Below are 25,852 nucleotides of genomic sequence, written 5' to 3'. Positions count from 1 at the left end.
AGAAAGTTAAGAGGGATCCCAATATGGAATCCTGACTTTCATAGAAAGTGTCTGCCCAGGCCCTGGGCTCCCACCTGAGATATGATATGACAGTAAGCACTATTACCCTCTCAGAGGGGTAGGTGCGTGGCTTCATTTTAAAGAGGAGCATACAGGAATTCCTGAACTCCCTGAAATGTGAGCGGTCTCCAGAGAACTTCTCTGGGGGGGAGACCAAGGGTTCTGGGGAAGATTCTGCAGTAGTAGGTTTGGGGGCTAGTACCTCCCGTAAACAGGCTTTTAAGGCCTGATTTTCCACTTGTAACTCGTGGAAAGAACCAGATAGAGCATCCAATCTGTCTGAGAGAACTTGTACTCTATCACTTAGGCGCTCTTGTTCCATATTGACTGTTAATGGTAAAAAGAGAGAGAAGGTACAGGAAGTAACTGTGTGTATATAAACTATTCCTATTTTTCTGGCTGGTTAATTCTGTAATGAAACAATAGACTTGTAATTGATAATGAGTGATATTCACCAGAATTGTGAATTTAGTCCTTAGAACTGTGTTTGATTTAAATATATTGGTATGTCACATTAGGGGAACCATAATATGTTATAAAGTTACCCTAATGCTTTAATGTTTGCCAGGAGTGAGTAGGTCAGAGTACAGGTTGGATTTAACTAACTTCTCACTAAGGCAAAAGGTATAAGGGCGAAATTCAATAGAGTATTACAAACTGTAAGAGAACACTCTAAACAACAGTCTTAAGAGGAGCCGAGTTTTACATATAAAGTACAACGTCTTTATAGGAGTCTGCAGCTACACAATAACATGAGAGGAGATCTGACCTGTTCCGTAGTTGTTGTGGATCCGGAGCGGTCTGTGAGCTGAGACGCTGTGACCGCGACAGGCAGGGAGAGGAGCAACCGGCTGCAGATGATGACGTGGTCGGCAGCGCAAGCAGCAGAGGAACAGCTGATTCTGTGAAGAGTGCAGGCGAGTCCCAGCTGATCTGCCGAGAGTTGTTGTAGAGGTGTCTGAGAGATGAGGCACTTACATACAGGATGTGTACTGCTGACAAGGTAGATTAAAGACTGTGAGGATTCAGACAGTCAGGACCGGACTATAGAGAGAAAGTTCAGAGTAGACAATCTCAATTAACCAGCAATGAGTGCCCCTAGGAGGTGCTTTAAATAGGCAGGGAATTAAAGAGACAGTAACAGAGTCAAAATACGCAGTAACCCTTACAAAAAGCAGTATTCCACTCATCTTCTTCATGGATACGGATCAGGTTATAGGCCCCCCTAAGGTCCAATTTAGTAAGGATCATAGACCCTTTCAGATAGTCAAAACGTTCCGGAATGAACAGCTAAAAACTCTGGTTCCTGATAATCCTGTATTCACTTTTAAGAGACTTAAAAATATAAGTGACTACCTAACACAAAGTCACTTTGATAGAAATGCCAATAAATTACCTCTCTACAAAGGTTCTGTTCAATGTGGTTCATGTAAAGTTTGCCAACATATGGTGAAAAAAGAGACAGTTAAAGATAGATTCAATAAAAAATGGTTTATTAACAATTACATTAATTGTAAAAGTACTAATGTGATTTATTGTATCTCCTGTAGCTGTAATATTTACTATGTTGGTATGACAACAAGGTCACTAGGTACAAGAATTACGGAACATTTGAGTAACATTAAAACAGATAAAAAAAATGTAGAGAAAAAGAAAAAAATCCCCAGTGTTGCAAGACACTTTCTGCAGCACCATAAAGGTGATACACAAGCATTAAATTAGAAATTAAAACCTGGCATTGGTGGGGGGGGGGGGTGACTTTGAAAATCTGCTGCTTAAACAAGAAACAAAGTGGATCTTTAGGTTGGACTGTCTAATGCCTAAGGGCATGAATGAGTCCAACAATTACTGGGTGTTCTTGTAATAATGTATGGATGTATCAAGCTATATGCTATGACATACCATTCATTGTACAGAATATTGAACATATAATTAAGTATAACTTTTTATGTGTAATTGGAAGTATAACCTATGTCACAATAGTAAGGGGTATATGATATATACAGAATTTGATCAGTTATGCACAAATGATGATCTCTTACCCTACACGCTGGAATACGTTCTTGAATAGCATGTAATGTAAATAATTTACTTAATCGTATATACCCAATTGAAGTAGTCTGATGCAATACACACCCCTCACCTAACCTATTTGATGTTAGAATCAAAGTAAAAGGTGGAGCATCATTCGTAACAAGATGCGATAGGATGCCTGATAATATACACACTTGGCACGAATCCCGGGTAAGCATTCCTATGATGTGGTGGAATATAAACCAATGAACAATCGACAAAATAAACACACCCTCTACTCGAGGAATCATAGATCCTAACTGTTAGATGGGGAGGAGTAATGTTAAGTGGAGCATCAAGATAGGGCGATAACTTCTGATATGGATATTTAAAGTAGAACACCCAGTAACTCGGGTTGTCATTTTGAAAAATAATCTGAAACATTGATATAGGCCTGCATTTTAAGGCTGAAAAGCGTTTGTTCTTATATATAGCTGTGTGATATGCCCCTGGCACCTGAAGCCGACGTCTGCAGTTATCGGCCAGGAAACGGTATATATCCGCAGTCTTTTTAATATTGTGGGGGTTATTTGGAAGGGAACCTGCTTTTTAATGATATCTAACTTAGAATAAAGGTTAAGTTTTAAACCTATATTTATCCTCATAAGAGGAAGACCCTAAATCATTTTTCCCCAATTCCTTTCTTTTTTGGGGTATTGTTAGTAATAGTTACTTAAGGGTAGCAACGGTCCTGTCTTTCAGTGAAGGGCCATATTTCCTCTATCTCATCATATCATAGTGCCAGTTATATACTATTGTGTTCTAAACATAGTTTCCCAGGATTACTGAATGGGTTTCAAATCAACGCCTTTTCAAGGAAAGTGTCTTCTGTCTCATGTTTCAAAAGACTTTCCAAATTTTATTACCTGAAGTTTAAATTTTAGAATAAGGCCACGGATTTTATTCCATCTGTTTCCATTATTCCCAAGAAAGAGGGAATTTTCAGATCAATTCTGGATTTAATGACGTTAACCAAATTTCTCAGAATTCCTATTTTCAAAATAGTAACATTCTGGACCCCTATATTCAACAGGGTCAGTTCATGTAAATGTTTAATTACCAGGATTGCTTCCTTCCTATTACTAGACCATCTCCAGATTCTAAGATTTGCCTTTCAAGACAAACTTTTTCAGTTTGTGGCTCTTCCATTTGGTCTATCTACAGCTCAAAGTGTGTCAGTTTTTCTCACAACCACACTAAATTTCCAACCCATCTGTAGCTAAATGATTGCAGCATCAGATGTTCTTCCTTTTGCACAGTTCCATATAAGTCCTTTTCAACTTTACATGCTTCAACAATGGTGCATATAATCACTCAACATCTCATAGAATACTATGGGATTCTTCTTTGAGGCAGTCTCTGTCCTGTTGCATAGTTTTCCAAACTATTTTTGTAGGATAATCCTTTATTTGCCCAACTTGGAAAATATCTGCAGATGGTTGACCAGGATGCATTAAAAAGCATATTGGCTGCTATGTATACAGGACAAGAAAGAGCAGTATCAAAGTGTTTGAGTAATGTCATTTAGGCCTTCTGTAAGACTAAATGGCTATTTCTAGAGGCTATCAGTAGAGACATAAATTGAGATTTCATCTATGTCTGTTGTAATATGCTAAGAAATTCTGCTTGTTTGTCTGTGATCGTCTTGTCTTTAATTTTGTGCAGTTAGAGTTTAGGTATTTTCTTAAGCCATGGATTGCTAAATCCTGATTAGTCCAGTATATAACCATCTGTGATTAAATGGGAGTGTCCTAAATGTCATAAATTAACTCTTCCAAACTGATTGGTTGAGACTATTGCAAAGGTTATTGTCACAATGAATATGACTCTGGTACTTATATTTAGCTCTTACTAGTGATGTGATTAATTTGTCACAAAATATGTCATTATGTTTTCTGTTCTAATATGGACTTATACATTTGCAGTTCAGATGTTCTGAGAAATATTGCGTAATTATAAATATTCAAGAACTTTTGTTTGGGAGAGATCAGAATTTTGCATAAAAATAAAGTGAGTTACTGACAATGTTTATTTTGTTATATAGAGCAGTTAGTGAGATCCTGTTAATATTGTTGAATCTGCTTTCCCTTATACTAGAGAATATGTTAACCCATTTTGGTTTTAACTTTTAAATAAAATTTCATATCATGGTCCAAACACTATAACATAGTTTATTGCTGTATCCTATAAAAAAAACTCAGTATGACAAAAAAAATTGTAGCATATAAAAATCTAAGAGGACGCTCATTTATATAAAACAGGATTAATTTTATTCTATATTACATCTAAAAGTGCACATTTTAAAATGTATTATAGTTTATTTATTTATTGAGAAAAATCAGCTGTTCCTGTACTGAGAAAAAAGGTTTTTGTTTTTATGCTTATGTGGTGCATACATTAATAAGTTTAAAATGTTAAACATTTTGTAATGCATCTGTAGCATGTTTAGGTGCTTTTTTCTTTTGTGATCAGGACCGGACTGGGAAATCAGACCGACCCTGGAACTTTAAATAGACCGCCCAGCCAACCCCACCCCTGGTATAAGCCCACATATTATACCTGCACAAATCAAATGAAGGCAGCACAGCAATCAATCTACCCTCCAACTCTTAACAGCGGTTCTACTAACCGCTCTGTGTTCTCCTGCTCCCAGTGTCCCGGCCCATGTGGCCTCCAGCTCGCCTCTCTCCTTGTCATGATATATCCCCCTCCCCGCAGTGCTATTAGAGTGGAGCAGCTGCCTCTCTATGTGAGCTCTAATAGCACTGGGGGGGGGGGATATCATGACAAGGAGATAGGCGAGCTGGAGGCTACATGGGCCAGCACAGTGGGAGCACGAGCACACAGAGCATGAGTATGTTAGTAGCCTCTGCACACTCAACAAGCTCCCCCTCAGCTGCTCACTGTCTGCCAATAGCAGGGCGGCCCATCTGGATTTTTCCTGGTATCCCGGCAGGCCAATCCGGTCCTGTTTGTGATATTCCAGTGAGTTTTTTCAGTGAGGTATTCATTTCAATAATGGATACATGAATGTAACAGGTGAGAGGCACAAATTCATTTATTATCATTCTGATCCACGAATCTGTAAATATCATTAATTTGGAATATTAGATACATGTACTTGTAATCTATTTCTCTTTACTCAAGAATTTTGTTTCAACAAAATGTAATATTGTCAGAGGTAAAACAATAAGGGGGTACTTTCTTATTTACTCTAGTTTTTTTTATATAGGCTAATAAGGTGTGATAAGCTGTGTTGAAATTTGAAGTCATTCCATTCCATGGGAAAAACAGTTTTTTCCAATGGTTTGTTTAAGGGACCTCACAGTACTTATGAGATTTCTTAGATAAGCTTGCCAGACCAAAGAGCATTAGTTTATCTGCACGTGAGGTGAGAGCAGAGTTGGTGTTCTGTAGCAGTAGAGGTGGAGTCATGGATAACCATTGGAGGAGTTGGCTATATTTTTGGTGGTGTTGGAAAATCTGGGCATGCATCTAAGAGAGAAAAAAACAGCGGTGTGAGGAACAGTTTTCACCCTCCCCATCAGCTCAATGAGGACAATGGGGATGCAACTTATTCCAGTACATCAAAAAATACTTCACACCTGTTATCACAGGAGTTTTCAAAAACACGAATTTCAAGACCATCACCTGTTGAAAAAAACATATTGACCATTGTAGAACAGCATGCCAAAGCTTTTTGCATTGCTTTTTTCTTTTCTTTTTTTAATTATTTGGGCTGTCAATCTCACTCACGCGACCATGAAATATGTTCAAGAATAACATATTGACATCAGAATCTTTGTTCATTATTTCAGTTGTTCATTATTGGTTTGGTATTATAATGATTATGTTAATTATATACTGACACAAAGTGATAAGGAAAGGGTTAATTGCTCCCAGGTCAATTCATCTTGTTAGAAAACTATAACAACCTCCATACATATATATATAACAATATATAATGCATTCATCAGCAACATTGTATACGTTTTTGATAATGTACTCTTTTGCCATTGGCTATTACATGCATCTTTTTATGGGCTAGATTATACCATATTACGCATAATACCAGAGCACGCAAATGCTCCCCCCTAACAGTAAAACCTCCCACCCACCAAACCCCCCAAAATAAAAAAAAACTAACACTAATAAACCTAAGCTACCCATTGCCCTGAAAAGGGCATTTGTATAGGCATTGCCCTTAAAAGGGCATTCAGCTCTTTTGAAATTTGCCCCAAAAAAAACCTAATCTAAAAAAAACAAACCCCCCCAATTTTTTTTAAAAAAACGTAACATTAAAGCCCCAAATAAGTACTCACTGTTTCAGAAGTCCGGCAGGGAAGGTCTTCTTCCAGACGGGTCCATCATCTTCATCCACAGTGAAGGCGGCGCGGAGCGGAAGTCCGGAGCTGTCTTCCCAGATGTGGCGATCCTCGGCGGAGGCCCTCAGCGGCAGTGGTCCTCAACGGCGGCGGTCCTCTGCGACATGGAGGCTCCTCTTCATCCACTGTCTGTGGTATACTGAATATTGAATGCAAGATACCACAATCAATTTGGGGTGCCTTGCATTCCTATTGGCTGAATTTTTCAAAACAGCCAATAGGATTAGAGCTAATAAAATCCTATTGGCTGTTCAAATCAGCCAATAAGATTTCAGTAGCTCTCATTCTATTGGCTGCTGAATTTTTCAAAACAGCCAATAGAAAGAGAGCTACTGAAATCCTATTGGCTATTCAAATTAGCCAATAAGATTTTAGTAGCTCTCATCCTATTGGCTGATTTCAGCCAATAGGAATTCAAGGTACCCCAATAAATATGGGATACCTTGAATTCTTTATTCTTTCTCCAGTGTGCGGTAGATGATCGCATGAAGAGGAACCTCCACGCCTTCGCCGAGGACCGCCGCTGATGACTGCTGCAGAGGATCGCCACTTCTGGGAAGACAGCTCCAGACCTCCGCTCCGCGCTGCCTTCGCTGTGATGAAGATGATGGACCCATCTGGAAGAAGACCTTCTCTTCCAGACTTCTGAAACCGTGAGTACCTATTTGGGGCTTTAGTGTTAATTTCTTTTGTTTTTTTTTGGGGGGGGGTGGGGTTGGTTTTTTAGATTAGGGTTTTTTGGGTTCAAATCTCAAAAGAGTTAAATGCCCTTTTAAGGGCAATACCCATACAAATGCACTTTTCAGGGCAATGGGTAGATTAGGTTTATTAGTGTTAGGTTTTTTTTTATTTTGGGGGGTTTGGGGTGTGGGGTGTTTTACTGTTAGGGGGACTTTGTTTATTTTTAATGTAAAAGAGCATGTAACTTAGGGCAATGCACTACAAAAAACCCTATTAAGGGCTATTGGTAGTTTAGCATTAGATTTGGGGGTGTTTTTATTTTGGGGGTGCTTTTTTATTTTCATAGGGATAAAGTTAAATTTTTTTTTATTTTGGATAATGTGTTTATTATTTTTTGTAGTGTTAGCCTTTTTTAGTTTCTGTAATTAGATTAATATAATGTAATATAATGTAATTTATTTGTATTTTTTATTGTAATGTAGTTCATTTAGGGGGTGTTAGGTTAGGGGGCTTAGTCATTAAATTAGTTTTTGCATTGTGGGGGTTGGCGGTGTAGGAGTTAATAGGTAAATTAGGTTTAATTTGTTGTGGGGGGTTGGCGGTTTAGGGGTTAATCGATATATTAGGTAGTTTGCGATTTTGGCGTTTGCGGATTTAGGGGTTAATAATTTTATTAGGTAGTTGTTTTTTTCTTAATACTTCATGCGGACGGTTAGTTTTTTTTTTTCTTAATACTTCGTGCGGGCGGTTAGTTTTTTTTTTTTAAATACTTATTGCGGGTGGTTAGGTGTTTTTTTCATACTTATTGTGGGCATTTTTTTTTGTTTGTAATGCTCCATTTGCCTTTGTTGCATCCCGGGGGATTCTGAAAATGGCAGGGTGGTGAAAGAATCCACCAGCAGTGGATTCTTTCACCACCCTGCCATTATTGGAATCCACCTGGATGCATCCAGGTGAATTCTGTTTCTGTTGGCTACCTCTCGCTGCCAACATTCCTTTGAGGATGTGTGCACAACTGCCGACAGCAACGGACATTACAAAGCAATTATAGTATAGACTAGTGGGAAAGCCTGCCCAGAGGGCAGTCTATTGTGCTGATGGAACCACCAAACCAGCCTGCCATTTTCAGAAGGGCAGTCTATTGTAGTGACGGAACCACCCTGCCATCTAGGTGGATTCCGAAAATGGTAGGTTGGTGATAGAATCCCACTGGATGCAGCTTATGCTTACGCTGCATCCAGGTGGATTCTTTCACCCCCTGCCATTTTTGGAATCCACCTGGATGCAGCTTATGCTGCATCCAGGTAGATTCCGAAAAAAGCAGGGTGGTGAAAGAATCCATCCAGGTGGATTCTTTCACCACCCCTTTTGCTCTCTCTCCCCCCTCTCTTTTGTTCTCTCTCCCCCCTCTCTTTTGCTCTCTGTCCCCCTCTCTTTTGCTCTCTCTCTCCCCTCTCTTTTGCTCTTTCTCTCCCCCCTCTCTTTTGCTCTCTCTTTCCCCCCTCTCTTTTGCTCTCTCTCTCCCCCCTCTCTTTTGCTCTCTCTCCCCTCTCTTTTGCTCTCACTCTCTCCCCTCTTTTTTGCTCTCTCTCTCTCTCCTTTTTTTTAACTCTCTCCCCCTCTCTTTTGCTCTCTCTCCCCCTTCTCTTTTGATCTCTCCCCCTCTCTTTTGCTCTCCCCCCCCCTATCTTTTGCTCTCTGTCCCCTCTCATTTGCCACTCTCCCCTCTCAGTTGCTCTCTCTCCCCTCTCATTTGCTCTCTCTCCCTTCTGTCTATGTGTTGTTAAATAAAAAAAAAAAATAACTACAATTTTTTTTTTTATCAAAAATAAAAAAATAAAACCTAATCCCTATGAGAATAAAAAAGACCCCCCCAAATAAAAACACCCCCTAATCTAATGCTTAACTACCAATAGCCCTTAAAGAGGGTTTTTTGTAGGGCATTGCCCTAAGTTAAACAGCTCTTTTGCAGTTACCAAAAATTCTAAGTCCCCCTTACAGTAAAACAGACCACCCCCAAAATAAATAAACCTAACACTAAAAAAACTAAACTATCCATTGCACTGAAAAGGGCATTTGTATGGGCATTGCCCTTAAAATGGCATTCAGCTCTTTTGCTGCTGAAGACCGGCGATCCTGGAACTGAAGACCAGCGACCCTGGAACTGAAGACCGGTGGCCGCGGAGCCATGGAGCGTGGAGGATCCTCTTTGTACGATCACCGCCGTACACTGAATAGTGAATTCAAGGTACGCGATTAAAGATGGTGTCCTTTGAATTCCTATTGGCTGATTTGATTCTTCAAATTCAAATCAGCGAATAGGATGAGAGCTACTGAAATCCTATTGGCTGATTTAAACAGCCAATAGAATGTCAGTAGCTCTCATCCTATTAGCTGATTTGAATTAGGGAGACAGACTTTTTTCTGTAAAAGAGCTGTTTAACTTGGGGCAATGCCCTGCAAAAAGCCCTTTTAATGGCTACTGGCAGTTTATTCTTAGATTAGGGGGTGTTTTTATTTTTAGGGGGCTATTTTTATTTTCATAGGGATTAGGTTTAATTTTGTAAACTTTGGTAATTTGGTTTTTTATTTTCTGTAATGTTAGCCTTCTTTATTTTTTGTAATCTTAGCTTTTTTTCTTTTTTTGTAACTTTAGTATTCTTTAGTTTAGTTAACTTGTGCTAATTTAGGGGGTGTTAGGTTAGGGGATTTAAGGGGTTAATAGGTTAATTAGGTTTATTGCGATGTGTTTTTTTTTGCGGTTTAGGGGTTAATAGGGTAAATAGGTTTATTGCGATGTGTGGGTTTTGCAGTTTAGAGGTTAATAGGGTAATTAGGTTTATTGCAATGTGTTTTTTTTTGCAGGTTTAGGGGTTAATAGGGTAATTAGGTTTATTGCGATGTGTTTTTTTTTGCAGGTTTAGGGGTTAATAGGGTAATTAGGTTTATTGCGATGTGGGTGGTTGATGGTTAAGAGATTAAGGGGTTAATTACTTTTTTATTTTGCGATGTGTGGATTTGCGGTGTAGGTGTTAATACTTTGTGTGGGAGGTTCGTTTTTTGTTGTTGTTATACTTTGTGCGGGCGGTGTGTTTTTTTTTTGTAATGCTCCATTTGCCTTTGCTGCATCCAGGTGGATTCCGAAAATGGCAGGGTGGGGAAAGAATCCACCTTCGCTGCATCCAGGTGAATTCTTTTGGCTGCGAGCGCAGCCAACATTCTAATGAGGATGCGTGCCCAACTGCCGATGGCGAAGGACATTACAAACACTATTATAGTATAGATGCTATAATGTGTTTAATGGATACCAACAGGGCTGACTTATCTATTAGGCACAGTACCTAGGGCCCATAAATGTTTGGGGACTCATGAAAATCTGAATTTTTTTTAACCCCTTAATGACACAAGTCGTACAGGGTACGTCTTACACAAACTGGTCTTTAAAGACCAGCAATGTACCCTGTACGACGTTGGGGTTGAAAGCGACTGGAAGCGATCCTAATCGCTTCCAGACGCTTTCCGGTTATTGCAGTGATGCCTCAATATCGAGACATCACTGCAATAACATTTTCCCCATCCGATGCAGAGAAAGTCACTCTGTGGCCCTCTCTGCACCGGACATCGATAGCCGCAATCGTTGGTGGGTGGGAGCAGACGTTGGAAGCGGGTGGGCGCCCATCGATGGCTTGCTGAGTTCAGAGGTGGGCGGGATCATGGGCGGGGTAGCTGGGGGGCACGCACGGACGCACACTCGTGCAAGGGGGAGGCGGGCGGTCTCGTGCACGGGGAGGGAGCGGGTGGGAACCATTACACTATGGAACAGTTTGTTTACATTTAGAGGGAGAGAGGGGGAATAAAAATGTTAATATAATTAATCAAAGTGATCTGGGAGGGGGTGGGGGTTTAGTCTTGGGGGGGTAAGCTACACTACAGAAAAGTGGGGGGGAAAATAAAAAAAATATATTTTTTTGTAAACTGGGTACTGGCAGACAGCTGCCAGTACCCAAGATGGCTCCCAATAATGTAGAGGGGGAGGGTTAGAGAGCTGTTTGGGGGGGATCAGGGAGGTTTGGGGCTAAGGGGGATCCTACACAGCAGCATATGTAAATATGCTAAAAAAAATAAAAATAAAAGATACCTTTTATTTTAGTAGTGGCAGACTTTCTGCCAGTACTTAAGATGGCGGGGACAATTGTGGGGTGGGGGAGGGAAGGGAGCTGTTTGGGAGGGATCAGGGGGTCTGATGTGTCAGGCTGATCTCTACACTAAAGCTAAAATTAACCCTGCAAGCTCCCTACAAGATCCCTAATTAACCCCTTCACTGCTAGACATAATACACGTGTGATGTGCAGCGGCATTTAGCAGCCTTCTAATTACCAAAAAGCATTGCCAAAGCCATATATGTCTGCTATTTTTGAACAAAGGGGATCCCAGAGAAGCATTTACAACCATTTGTGCCATAATTGCACAAGCTGTTTGCAAATAATTTCAGTGAGAAACCTAAAATTGCGAAAAATGTTAAGTTTTTTTTAAATTTGATCGCATTTGGCAGTGAAATGGTGGCATTAAATATACCAAAATGGGCCTAGATCAATACTTTTGGTTGTCTACTACACTACACTAAAGCTAAAATTAACTCTACAAGCTCCCTACATGCTCCCTAATTAACCCCTTCACTGCTGGGCATAAAACACGTGTGGTGCGCAGTGGCATTTAGCAGCCTTCTAATTACCAAAAAGCAATGCCAAAGCCATATAAGTCTGCTATTTCTGAACAAAGAGGATCCCAGACAAGCAATTACAACCATTTATGCCATAATTGCACAAGTTGTTTGTAAATAATTTCTGTGAGAAACCTAAAGTTTGTGAAAAAATTTGTGAAAAAGTGAACAATTTTTTTTTATTTGATTGCATTTGGCGGTGAAATGGTGGCATGAAATATACCAAAATAGGCCTAGATCAATACTTTGGGATGTCTTCTAAAAAAAATATATACATGTCAAGGGATATTCAGGGATTCCTGACAGATATCAGGGTTCCAATGTAACTAGCGCTGATTTTGAAAAAAAGTGGTTTGGAAATAGCAAAGTGCTACTTGTATTTATTGCCCTATAACTTGCAAATAAAGCAAAGAACGTGTAAACATTGGGTATTTCTAAACTCAGGACAAAATTTAGAAACTATTTAGCATGGGTGTTTTTTAGTGGTTGTAGATGTGTAACAGATTGTGGGGGTCAAAGTTAGAAAAAGTGGGATTTTTTCCATTTTTTCCTCATATTTTATAATATTTTTAATAGTAAATTATAAGATATAATGAAAATAATGGTATCTTTAGAAAGTTCATTTAGTGGCGAGAAAAACGGTATATAATATGTGTGGGTACAGTAAATGAGTAAGAGGAAAATTACAGCTAAACACAAACACCGCAGAAATGTAAAAATAGCCGAGGTCCTTAAGGGAAAGAAATTGAAAAATGGCCTTGGTCCTTAAGGGGGTAAAGAAAATGTTTTATTTTTCCCTTAAAGAACAAAATAAATAAATCTTATGTGGTAAGTTCCTTGTGGTTTGGGCAAACAAAAGCACTAGCTTCTCTTTCTCGGATGGTTGGTGCTTGGCGTATTCTTGCCAACCAAGAATGGATTAATATGATACATTTGCTTTTCACTTTTGACTAGAAGCATTTTTGTGATACACATGTATGTGCAAAAGTTTTTCTTGTAAAAGCTATTACTGTTGTCAGTGTGATCTTTTATTGTGCATGTGCACATTAAGTATATCTAGATATACTTTACGTTCTAGCATTAGTGCATCTGCTCAAACAGCTATCAGTGACTTGTATAATTAGCAACGTAACACAAGGTACTGCCAGATATCTACAGACACACTGTTCAAAATACTGATGCAATAAGCATATTTAGATATGCTTCACGTGCACATACTCAGTAAAAAAAAACACACTGAAAACATTTTTACTAGAAGCATTTCTGCTATTGCAGGTATATTGCAAAAAACTTACATCTTTAAAAGTGAAATACACTGATGTACATTTTAGTTTTGGATATAATGTTACTTAAAGGGATAGTAAACACCAAAAATGTTATTGTTTAAAAAGATAGATAATCCCTTTATTTACCATTGCCCAGTTTTGCATAACCAACACTGTTATAGAAATATACTTTTTACTTCTGTGATAACTTTGTATCTAAGCTTCTGCTCACTGCCTCCTTATCTCAGATCTTTTGACAGAATTGCATTTCAGGCAATTAGTGCTAACTCTCAAATAACTCCACGTGCGTAAGCACATTGTTATTTATACGGCACACATGAACTAACGCCCTCTAGTGTAAAAAACTGCCAAATGCATTCAGATAAGAGGCGGCCTTCGCAGGCTTAAAAATTAGCATATGAGCCTACCTAGGTTTAACAATTTTGATGATAAAAGTAGATTAGAAAGTTGTTTAAAATTACATGCCCTATCTGAATCATAAAACTTTCATTTGGACATTACTATCCCTTTAAAAGAAATAAAAATCAGACTGTAGCATAATTTGTCTGTCTTCTGTCGTGCTGTGATAAACCTTTATTTTGTCAGTGCAGGGATAATAAATCTTCATTGCAATGAAACTTCCAGCGGTGCCATTACCTGAGGGATAACAACTTGACTTAACAACAGTTTGCAAAACAAATTCAAATTAAAAAAAAAAAAGAAATTCAATCAATAATTCTGTACAATGGAATAATTTAATCTACTCTTATTGTCAACCATTCTCTGTCATTATCATCCTGCAAAACAGTTCAATACACAGTTTTACTTTAAGTTAAAAAAAAATACCATTAAATATCTTTTCATGATTATTTGAGTTTATTTTCACTGTTTATTGTAGACAAACAAACTTAAAGATATAAAGGATGTGAGACAAAGGCTCTTTAGTTCTTGCTGGTCTTGCTCATAGTTTGTAAACTGATTTTATCTTGGGTAGTCTGCCTTTAAAGGGACATTCAATGTACAATGCAAATATATGGCTTAGTTAAAGGGACAGTCTAGTCAAAATTAAACTTTCGTAATTCAGATAGGGCATGCAATTTTAAAACAACTTTCCAATTTACTTTTACCATCAAATTTGCTTTGTTCTCTTGGTATTATTACTTAAAAGCTAAACCTAGGTAGATTCATATGCAAATTTCTAAGACCTTGAAGGCCCAATTATATATATTTTTAATTAACACAAATTCTGGTGTTGACTGTCCCTTTAAATCCTCTTAATTCTTTGAGAAAAAAAAATACTTGTCCGTAGAAAGGCCAAAAAGCAAATTCTAAAACCTAGGTATTTCTATTAACCAATTGGATGAGTTTAAAGGGACATAAAAGTGCAACACGAAAATGCTCTTATATGTTCAATTATTTTATTATTGTAGTATTGCTAACATATAAATATGTGTTTAACCTCTACAAAGTTAAAATCAGCTCCAGAGCAGCAATGCACTACTGGGGGATCTAGCTAAACACATATGTTGAGTCTATGACAAGAGGCATATTTGTGCAGCCATCAATCAGCGGCTAGCTCCCAGTAGGGCATTGCTACTCCTGAGTCTACCTAGGTAAGCTTTTCAACAAATTCAATTTTAAAATAGAAATAAGCTGAAATGTATCTTAAAATTGCATGTTTTATTTGAACCATGGAAGTTTAAAGGGACATGAAACCCAAAAAATGTATTTCATGATTCAAACAGGTCATACAATTTTAAACAACTTTCCAAATTACTTCTATTATCTAATTTGCGTCATTCTCTTGGTATCCTTTGTTGAAGAAACAATAATGCAATCCTGGGAGCAAGCCAAAAGCCAATGATAAGAGGCATATATGCTCAGCCACCAATCAGCAGCTTCTGAGCATACCTAGATATACTTTTCAACAAAGTATACAAAGAGAACAAAAGAAAAGGGATACTAGAAATACATTGGAAAGTTATTTAAAACTGCATGCTCTATCTGAATCGTGAAAGAAAAAAAAATTGGGCTTTATATCTCTTTACTTTTAAATTTCATGTGCCTTTAATTTGGACATACATTTGGATATTAAAGGGACGGTCTATTCCCCAGTTTTGCATTACCAACACGGTTATATTAAAATATTTTTTATGTCTGTGATTACCTTGTATTTAAGCCTCTGCAGACTGCCCCCTTATTTCAGTTCTTTTGACAGACTTGCATTTTAGCCAATCTGACTCATAAGTAACTCCACGGGAGTTAGCACAATATTATCTATATGGCACACATGAACTAGCATTGTCTAGCTGTGAAAAACTGTCAAAATGCACTGAGATAAGAGGTGGCCTTTAAGGCCTTAGAAATTAGCATATGAGCCTACCTAGGTTTAGCTTTCAACAAACAATACCAACAGAACAAAGCAAATTTGATGGTAAAAGTAAATTGGAAAGTTGTGTAAAATTGCATGTCCTATCTGAATCATGAAAGTTACATTTTGACTTTACTGTCCCCTGGCTATAGTCAAAGGGTAGAACACATCAGAAATTATACATGGAGTGCTCTTTGCTAGCAATTTGTTCCTTTACTAACTGACAGAAATAGCACATAGATATCACATCATATTTTATTGTGCTCAGAACAAATCTTAGAAGAGACTTAGTAGGATATTGTTAAAGATGACTTTTTTTTTGTTTCCTTTAGGGCAGAGACCTAGAGTGTAAAATCAAGGAATACAAGAAGAATGAGAAAATAATTGAGGAAAGTCAAGTGGTTGAATGGCTCATCCAGCTGTTGCTTGGTGTATATTACATGCATGAAAGGTATGATCTCCATTATTTTAATTTAGAACTACTGATCAGCCATAGTGCCTATTTAAGGGTACATTAAATACCTCTTGCTCATGTGTAAATAAATGTGTGCTTGTTCCATGCTCCCTAAATAGGCCAAAAAGCTTATTTTGTAAGCTATGTTTTCAAAAGGCTGCAAATCAGAGAGCTGAGTTAGGTAATTTGCAGCACAAAGAAAATGGGGCCCTTTGTCTGCTTTAAACTCGTACAAATATAAAGAGTACCGTAATTAGAGAATTAGTTCTGAATCTATAACTAAGTTAAAGGAACATTAAACTAATAGCATATATCAGTAATTAAACACTGCTTTTTAAAACATTTTTATAAAAAATAAGTTTGTTATGGTTATAAATAAATTTGTGTTGTGATCTAACCATTCACTGTATAGAATGTTTCAAGCTCATGCAAGTTTTATAAGGGAGCCACTTCCTTTATAGCTATATTCAGAAGTATTTTACAGCAAAAGGTGGGCAAGCTTAATAATAATTGTATATTTTACAGTGAACATAAATGTTAAAACATTATTATGCCCAAAATATTTCAAGCTCCAGGAGAAAATATGGGATAGGTGTGATCATTTAATAAAATTTGTATTGATCAACATATAAATTATAATCTACCCTTAATCACTGGCTCATTTTCTTTCATAAATTGGTGAGAGTCCACAAACATTGACATATAGGATTAAACTCCTCTCCACCAGGAGGCAGGCAAACATAACCCTGCATACCAAGAGTTTTAATTCCTCCCACTTCCTGATTCCCATCAGTCTTTAAAGGGACACTAAAACCAAACATTTTCTTTCATGATTCAAGAAGAGAATACAATTTTAAATAACATTCTAATTTACTTCTATTATCTAATTTGCTTCATTCTTTAGATATGTTTTTTTGAAGAAATAGCAATGCACATGGGTGAGCCAATCACACAAGGCATCTATGTGCATCTACCAATCAGCAGCTACTGAGCATATCTAGATATGCTTTTCAGCAAAGAATATCAAGAAAATGAAGCAAATTAGATAATAGAAGTAAATTAGAAAGTTGTTTACAATTGCCTGCTTTTTCTAAATCATGAAAGAAAAAATGTGGGTTTCATGTCCCTTTAATAGCTTGGAGATAAAATGTTAAAGCTATGACTACATCCAAATTATGTAAAAGTCTTTAGTTAGAATTTTTTGGAGGACACAAAGAAGGGACAACAATGTCCTGTTTAATATTCTGAGAAGAAACAACCTTCAGTAAAAAGTTATAGTGAGTTCTAAGAACTGCCTTGGAAAACAAGATAAGGAGTTTCACAACACAACGTGGAAAATTCTTCTGGCTAAGAATTTGACATAGGGGTATCGAGGAGTACTATAGGCAGTGAGTAATTCTCCTGAGGGAGTTTTTCACTAACCTGCCACAGGTGTGGCTGGTACTGAGCCTGCAGCCTCCTCCTGTTGGCCTCGTTTGGGTACCTCCTGAGCTAGTGTTAGCTAACTACAATGGGCTCATCTACTGGATTCAGGATGCAATATATACAGCTGGGTAAACACAGTAGAGTTGGTGTTTTACAGGTAAATATGTGACCTACACTCACACAGCCTGCAGGTACAACATTTATTGTATATCAGAGCCAGGGGATACTCCTTGCTATTTTCACACACAGACATTTAATAGGGACACATATTTAACTCTTGTGGGAGAGTTTTACATGTATAACTATTGCACTATCTCTTGTGGTGATCCCTTTGCTCAGTGGAGAGGAGACGCACTCCGGCCACATTCTTTACATATTTTACTTTTGTTCAGCCACTTGTTAGTATTAGACCACTGGTTAGACTATCGTCTCCTCCTTGGAATCTCATATTAAGTTTTGAGAGTGTTGCAAGTTCATCCTTTTGAGCCTATGCACAATTTGGATATTGAGCTCTTGTCACAGAAGGTTTAGTTTGTTTTGGATATTTCTTTAGCCAGAAGAGTTTCAGAATTTTCCACGTTGTGTTGTGAAACTCCTTATCTTGTTTTCCAAGGCAGTTCTTAGAACTCACTATAACTTTTTACTGAAGGTTGTTTCTTCTCAGTATATTAAACAGGACATTGTTGTCCCTTCTTTGTGTCCTCCAAAAAATTCTAACTAAAGACTTTTACATAATTTGGATGTAGTCATAGCTTTAACATGTTATCTCCAAACTATTAAAGGGACATGAAACCCACATTTTTTCTTTTATGATTTAGAAAGAGAATGCAATTTTAAACATCTTTCTAATTTACTTCTATTATCCCATTTGTTTTATTCTCTTGATATTCTTTGCTGAAAAACATATCTAGATATGCTCAGTAGCTGCTGATTGGTTGCTGCACATAGAAGCCTTGTGTGATTGGCTCACCCATGTGCATTGCTTTTTCTTCAACTAGGGATATCTAAAAAATGAAGCAAAATAAATAATAGACGTACATTGTAATGTTGTTTAAATTTGTATTCTCTATCTGAATCATGAAAGAAAGATTTTGGGTTTAGTGACCCTTTAAGTTCAGACAGTCTTCTACGTAGATTGTTAATTTTTTAGGTCTGTGTAGGGGTCAGAAGTCTACTGTGGTTTCTTTGGCCTCTTGGCTAAAAATGTTGATTCACAATGCTTACTTGTAGGCAGGAAAATCTCCTCCACCTCATATTACTGCTCATTCTACTAGGTCTTTATCTGCTTCTTGGGCTCTTAAAAATGAGGCTTCGATTGAACAAATTTGCTAAGCTGGTATCTTCTCTTCATACTTTTAAAAAATATTATTATTTTAATGGTATTGCCTCTTCAGAGGCTGCGTTTGGTAGGAAGGTTGTCCAGGCCGCAGTGTCTGGTTAAGGATGTACCTGCCTTTTTTTGTCCTACCCTTTTTTATCGTATCATGGACTCCACAACTTGGGTATTGGATCCCATATATCAAGGCTCTTGGACACTCACCACCTCATGAAAGAAAACAAAAGGTATGCTTACCTGATAAATTACTTTCTTTCATGGTGGTGAGAGTCCACAAGACCCTCCCTAGGTTTTTATTGGCCGACAATTCTAGCATGCACCTTGTTTACCCTGCTTTGTTCTTCCTGCTTTCTGTTTTCTCCCATTTTCTTGGATATACAATAGACTGAGGGGAATAAGGAATTGGGAGGGATTAAAGCTCTTGGTATGTTGGGTAATTTTTGCCTGCCTCCTGGTAGAGAGGAGTTTAATCTCATATGTCAAGGCTCACTACTATGGAAGAAATTAATGTATCAAGGAAGAATTAAAAATGTTTCTATTAGCCAAGTTATCAAGAGTGACAAAAAGCACTTTAAGGGACATTTAGCATGCCTTAAAGGACCAGTCAACACAGTAGATTTGCATAATCAACAAATGCAAGATAACAAGACAATGCAATAGCACTTAGGGGCCTATCTATCAAGCTACAAAGACCGCTGCTCCATAACCCTGTCCGCCTGCTCTGAGCAGGCGGACAGGAATCGCCAGAATTCAACCCAATCGAGTAGGATTGGGTTGATTGACACCCCCTGCTGGCGGCCCATTGGCCGTAAGTCTGCAGGGGGTGGCGTTGCACCAGCAGCTCTTGTGAGCTGCTGGTGCAATGCTGAATATGGAGAGCGTATTGCTCTCCGCATTTAGCGATGTCTTGCAGACCTGATCCGCACTGTCGGATCAGGTCTGCAAGACATTTGTTAAATTGTCCTCTTAGTCTGAACTTCAAATGAATAGTAGATTTTTTTCCTGAGAATTTTAAAAGTTATGTCTATTTCCACTTCCCATGTACCATGTGACAGCCAGCAGCCAATCACAAATGCATACACGTACCATGTGACAGTTATCAGCCAATCACAAATGCATATACGCTTATTCTATGAATTCTTGCACATTCTCAGTAGGAGCTGGTGACTCAAAAAGTTTAAATATATAATATAATTTGTAATGGAAGTAAATTGGAAAGTTGTTTAAAATTGCATGCTCTATCTGAATTATTAAAGTTTAATTTTGACTTGAGTTTCCCTTTAAGGGGACAATAACTTTCCATTTTTTTATTCTCATAGTTTAGGATTTTCTGTGTTTCAAAAAGTAAATAAAAAAAGCAACCCTACCAAAAATCAGAGACCCTAGCAATATATTACTTTAGCCTTTTCTGGTTTCAATTATACCTTTTTCCTGCAATATCTATAATTATCTGTAAACTTATTACAAAATCAGAGTATTTTTTTATATTAACAACACATACACATTTGCATTTGATTTCTGTGTTTCTGAATTGTTTCTTTCATACGTTTTATGAATAATAATGCTTTGTATAATATTTTACCAGGCTGTATCTCTTCCACACTGGATTTTCTCATTTATTAATGCTGATATCTATACAGATTATCCTTTTCTGTTCAGGATGTGGGCTTTGCACATAAATGAATTATTTTTGCATTAATTAACATTGTGTTTTTCAGATTTGCTTTTTTTTTCGGTCAAATGGATCATCATTACTTTCTAATTTTTAGCCCACACTTTAGCTGTCATTTTAATTACATATCTGTGCTTCCTATTCATCTTATTGCCTTGTATTTTATTATGATTATCTGTTTGGCCTAATTATTAGCTTTGCAGATTTACTGGCATTGGATCATAAGTTCTATAACTATAAAGTGTCTAATAGACTAAGCTTGTGTTTACATTTTAATGTGACCTTTCTATCTTATTTTGCAGGAGAATACTTCACAGAGACTTAAAAGCAACAAATATCTTTTTAAAAAATAATCTACTTAAAATTGGTAAGTCTTCCTGATAAGAATACACAGTAAGATGTCATATGTGTGCAGAATAAATGCATATTTTTGTTTGTTGTGATGAAAGAAAATCTTAAACCATTGTCATGAACTAATTCCGTCAACTTTATTCTCATATTAGTAAATGCTATTTCCTAATGATTTAGCACAGGAAAGACATTTTAGTCATAGAAATATAAACTTCATGTCAGTGTAGTTGTTTTTTTTTGTATATCTAATTTAAAGGAACAGAAAAGTGCTAACAATGTGTTAGAACATTTTATAGCCCCTGCAAGTGGGCACAACCCGCTCCAAAGCAGCAATGCACTTGTGGGAGATAGCTGCGTATATCTGGTGAGCCAATAACAAGAGGCATATATGTGTAGCCACCTATCATCAAATACCTCCCAGTAGTCATACCTTCCAACATTTCCTGGAGACTTTCTGGTGTTTGGTAGGTTACAACCCAACCAGTACAAGCCTTATCCTAAAACTTAAGTCCCCCTAAAAAATCCCTATACTTAAACTAAAACATACTAAAAAGGGCACTTGTTGGGCAGTGCTGTAGATGAAGTAATCACTTTTTTGCATAAAAAAAACCTATATTAAAACCAAAGTAACCCCCCAAAAAACTATCTTTAAAAATACCTAGCCTAAAAACTTGCCCTGAGAATGGCATTTGTTGAGCATTGCCCTGAAGTAATCACAGATCTTTTGCTCAAACTTTAAAAAAACTAGCTTTAAAAAAATCCTAATCCAAAAAACCCTATCCTATAAAATAAATGCCCTGAAAAGGGCATCAGTGATTTTAGTTTTAGTATATTACTTTTTTTAGAGGGGGGGGGGGACAAGGGGACTTTAGTTTTAGGATAGGACTTGTACTAGTTAGGTTATTTTTTGGGGTAATTTTTTTTGTTGGTAATTGGTGGGCTAGCTGCTAGGAGGTAGTTTACAATGGGGGGTTATGGCAGTTAGGGGGTTATTAGGTTAGGGTTATTTTGCATTGAGGTGTGGCTGTTTAGGGATTAATAGAATAGGGAGTTATTGCGGTGGGGAATGTGGCAGCTTAGGGGTTAATAGTGTAGGGAGTTTATTGTGATGGGTGTGTGGCAGTTTAGGGGTTAATATCTTACTGGGTAATTTGCAATGGGGGCGTCGCAGATTAGTGGTTAATATTGTAGTGGGGTAATTTGCAATGGGTGTGTGGCAGTTTAGTGGTTAATAGTGTAGTGGGGTAATTTACAATGGGTGCATGGGGTAGGGGGTGGATAGTGCAGGTGGAAAAACTTTATTTAGTTATTGTTTTGTTTGTTTAGTGCAACTTTTTTCTCAGGCCAAACTCTTTACGCAAACTTTCAAGTCGCGTAAAAAGTTTAAGCGTAAAATGCGATTGCGTTCGAGATCACATTTGCTTTCAACCTTAAATACAAGTGCACTTTTGCCCATTGAAAGTATGGGGAGCGCACATTATCGCAAAATCGAGCAAACAAACTTGCAGTAATTAAAACACCCCTCCGCTTGTAATACAGAGTCGTGCGCAAAAAATACTGATTGCTCCCCAACCATAATCTAGACCTTAATCTCCAAGATGTTGAACTGGGAGACTGCAGATTTTGATGAAAAAACGGTCCTTGTGACAACAGATCTTGACAAAGTGGAAGACGCCATGGCCATGATGAAGCAATCAGAATAGCTCAAGTATGTCCCTGTTTGAGACATGCTATGACTCTCAGAAGAAGAACGATTTAAGGAAACAAATTAGGTGAAAAGACCAAAGAAGAGCCAGAACATCTATGATCTCTGCTTGAGGCAATCTGGATCTTCCAACATATCTGGGAAGTTTGTGGTCCAGACAAGAAGCCATTAAGTATAAATCAAAGTGCTTTACAGATTTATCCACCACCAGCTTAAAATATTTTACCCCTAAAGTTTGTTAAACTTTGCAAAGTAAAGATTTTAGATGTTCAATCTTGAAATTAAATTAAACAGCCTCAGAGTCCTGATCAGGATTTGAATCCTTGTCCTCAGAGGATATTTCCCCTCCTGAAGACTGATCAGAACCCTCAGAGTCTGAATCCTGTACTGATTTGATAGCACTATATGCTGTATGTAAATCAAGTTTGGACAGAGCATGAGAGGACAAACGTTTGCACTTACTTGAAGGATGCATAGCCACCAAAACCACTAAAACAGTACTTCTAACAAATGCTTTAAAATCAGTAGATACCCCATGGGAGGAAGCTACTAGCGGAGGACATGACTCCTTGGTAGGTATTACAGGTGTACTTTTGTGAGATGATAACATAGAATTGAAGCATGAACTGCAGAACTGAGCTGGAGGACAAACAGTAGTTTTCAGAGCATGCATTTATTTCATGATGACAAAAAAAATCTGTGGATCTACCCTCTACTGTGTGTAAAGAAATACCAGAAGGGACAGTTCCAGCTTGTTCCATTGCTACACAGGAAAAGCATACCACTATAAATAGTAATATATTCTACTACGCATAAATACAATAATTATACACCATAGTGTCAGTGTAGGAAACAAAAATAACTAATTCCCCACTCTTGGTATATTGATCAACCCCCTCCTCCTAACGAGAGCTTAAAACAAAGCTGAAAAAAACACGCTACCAATATGAAAAATGACTTATGTTTCTTCTGAAAATACCAATCAAGAAATTGTAGTCCCATCTCTCTGTCCAGTTAAAGAGAGATTACTTCATAATTGGATGTGGTAAGGGCCTTGAAATTTTAGCTTCAAGCCACTAAAGAATTAAGAAATTATTCTTCCTTTTGTATTAATTTATCATGTCCCTGCAAAGGACAGAAAGCTACTTGAACCACTTTGGCAGTTTAGCTTAAAGGGACAGTCTACACCAGAATTTTTATTGTTTTAAAAGATCGATAATCCCTTTATTACCCATTCCCTAGTTTTGCATAATAAACACAGTTATATTAATACACCTTTTACCTCTGTGATTACCTTGTATCTAAGCTTCTGCAAACTGCACCCTTATTTCAGTTCTTTTGACAGACTTGCATTTTAGCCAATCAGTGCTGGCTCCTAGGTATCTTCACGTGCGTGAGCTCAATGTTATCTATATGACACACATGAACTAATGCCCTCTGGTGGTGAATAACTGTCAAAATGCATTCAGATTAGAGGCGGCCTTCAAGGTCTAAGAATATAGCATATGAGCCTACCTAGGTTTAAAGGGATAGTAAACCCTAAAATTTTCTTTTATGATTCAGATAGAACATACAATTTTAAACAACTTTCCAATTTAATTCTATTATCAAATTTTCTTCATTCTCTTGTTATCCATTGCTGAAGGGACAGCATTGCACTACTGGCAGCTAGCTGAACACATCTAGTTAGCCAATCACAAGAGACAAATGTGTGCAGGCACCAATTAGCAGCTAGCTCCCACTAGTGTATGATATGTGCAAATTCATTTTTTTTTATATAAAGAAGAGCTTTATTGAATGAACTTGTTCGTGAATACATAGTTATACATTTTGCGAGTGCAGTTATACAATAGTCACGTATAACATTGGAGCTTCAGATTTTATATAAATGCTTATTGCTCCGCTATATAAACTTTGTTTGTTCAACGCTCTTAAAAGAATAACAAATTTTAACAATAATAAAACACAAATCTATAGTAAGCGTACATTAAATATCCTGGTAGACTGGTCATGTCTAGACCTATTTGTATTCATAACAGCATACTCCCGCACCTTGATTCATAGAACAGAAGTATATGTAAGACATAACCGGTCCACAAAGTGGCAAGCTATAAGAGTAGTCTAGGAAAGTAGAAGAGTAGTGAGTGAAAACAGAAGAAGGGGAGGGGGGGGGAAGGGAGAGGGAAAAAAAAGGGGAAGAAGAGGGGGGAGGGGACGGGAAGAAGGGGGGGAGGGGACAGGGAGAGGGTGAAGGGGGATTAGTGTGTTCGGCCAGGTTCAATATTCTAATATCATGAAATGTTATGGGATCCTGCCCAGGGCGATGATCTATCTCTATACGGATTTGCCTTCCCAGAGTAGTGACATATATTCATGTGTAGCAAGTTTTCCTATTTTGAGATAGTGGTATCTCTCCAGGCAGAGCAGGTCCCCAACTCCAGTCTTCCACTCCTCCAAACTTGGCACCTGTAATGATTTCCAATATCTCGGATCCAATCCCTTTGCACAATTCAACATCAAGGTGAAAAGTCTTAGTTTAGCTTCTTCAGTTATTTTAGGTAAGCTATGAAACAGTAAATAATGTGGGTCAGGAGGTATGATGTCAAGAGTCTACTGCACTCCAAAAACACTTACTCCCAAAAGGGGCGTATAAGCGGGCATGTCCACCAAATGTGGAGCAATGTTCCCTCCTCGCCGCAGCCCCTCCAGCAATCCCCTCCAATATGTGGGTACATTTTTTTCAGTCTCTGGGGGTAAGATACCACCTACTCAAAAATTTGTAATGCATCTCTTGTAGGCGGGCCGAGACTGATGTCTTTTTTGCTTTATCAAAGATTTTAAAACATGTTTTAGTTTCAATTTTGGTACCTAGTTCGTTGTGCCAAGCATCCACATAGGAAGGTAAGGTATTATCATATCTGACCAGCAGCAGTTTATATAGGCGTGAGATCAAATGATCGGGTGTATTATCCGTAGTGCAGAGCGTTTCAAAGGGTGTTTTTTTTTCTGAGCAATAAAGTCTTATTGTTGAGGCGTGCAAATTCATTTTTTAACAGGGGATTACAAAGAGAACGAAGCACATTTGAAAATAGAAGTGAATTTAAAAGTGTCTTAAAATAACATGCTCTATCTGAATCATGCAAGTTTAATTTTCACTTTCCTATCCCTTTAACTTTCAACTAAGAATACCAAGTTAACAAAGCAAAATTTGTGATAAAAGTAAATTGGAAAGTTGTTTAAAATGACATGCCCTATCTGAATCATGAAAGTTGATCTACTAGAGCAGTCGTCACCTCTTGGACTTTTAGAAATGAAGCTTCCATTGAACAGATTTGCAAGGCAGCTACTTGGTTC

General features: G+C 37.7%; 1 protein-coding gene across 1 annotated transcript in view; it reads left to right on the top strand.

The window, feature by feature from the left end:
* Positions 1-25,852, top strand: part of NEK11 (NIMA related kinase 11) — a 625,868-nt gene that overhangs the window by 252,539 nt on the left and 347,477 nt on the right. Inside the window, exons 3-4 of the mRNA XM_053714299.1 lie at positions 15,888-16,006; positions 20,745-20,809. Coding sequence (XP_053570274.1) covers positions 15,888-16,006; positions 20,745-20,809 — 184 coding nt within the window. The remainder of the gene's footprint in view (positions 1-15,887; positions 16,007-20,744; positions 20,810-25,852) is intronic.

This window comes from Bombina bombina, chromosome 5, assembly GCF_027579735.1.
Source record: "Bombina bombina isolate aBomBom1 chromosome 5, aBomBom1.pri, whole genome shotgun sequence".
In the NCBI taxonomy this organism is placed as follows: domain Eukaryota; kingdom Metazoa; phylum Chordata; class Amphibia; order Anura; family Bombinatoridae; genus Bombina; species Bombina bombina.
This window is presented reverse-complemented; position numbering and strand designations above follow the sequence as displayed.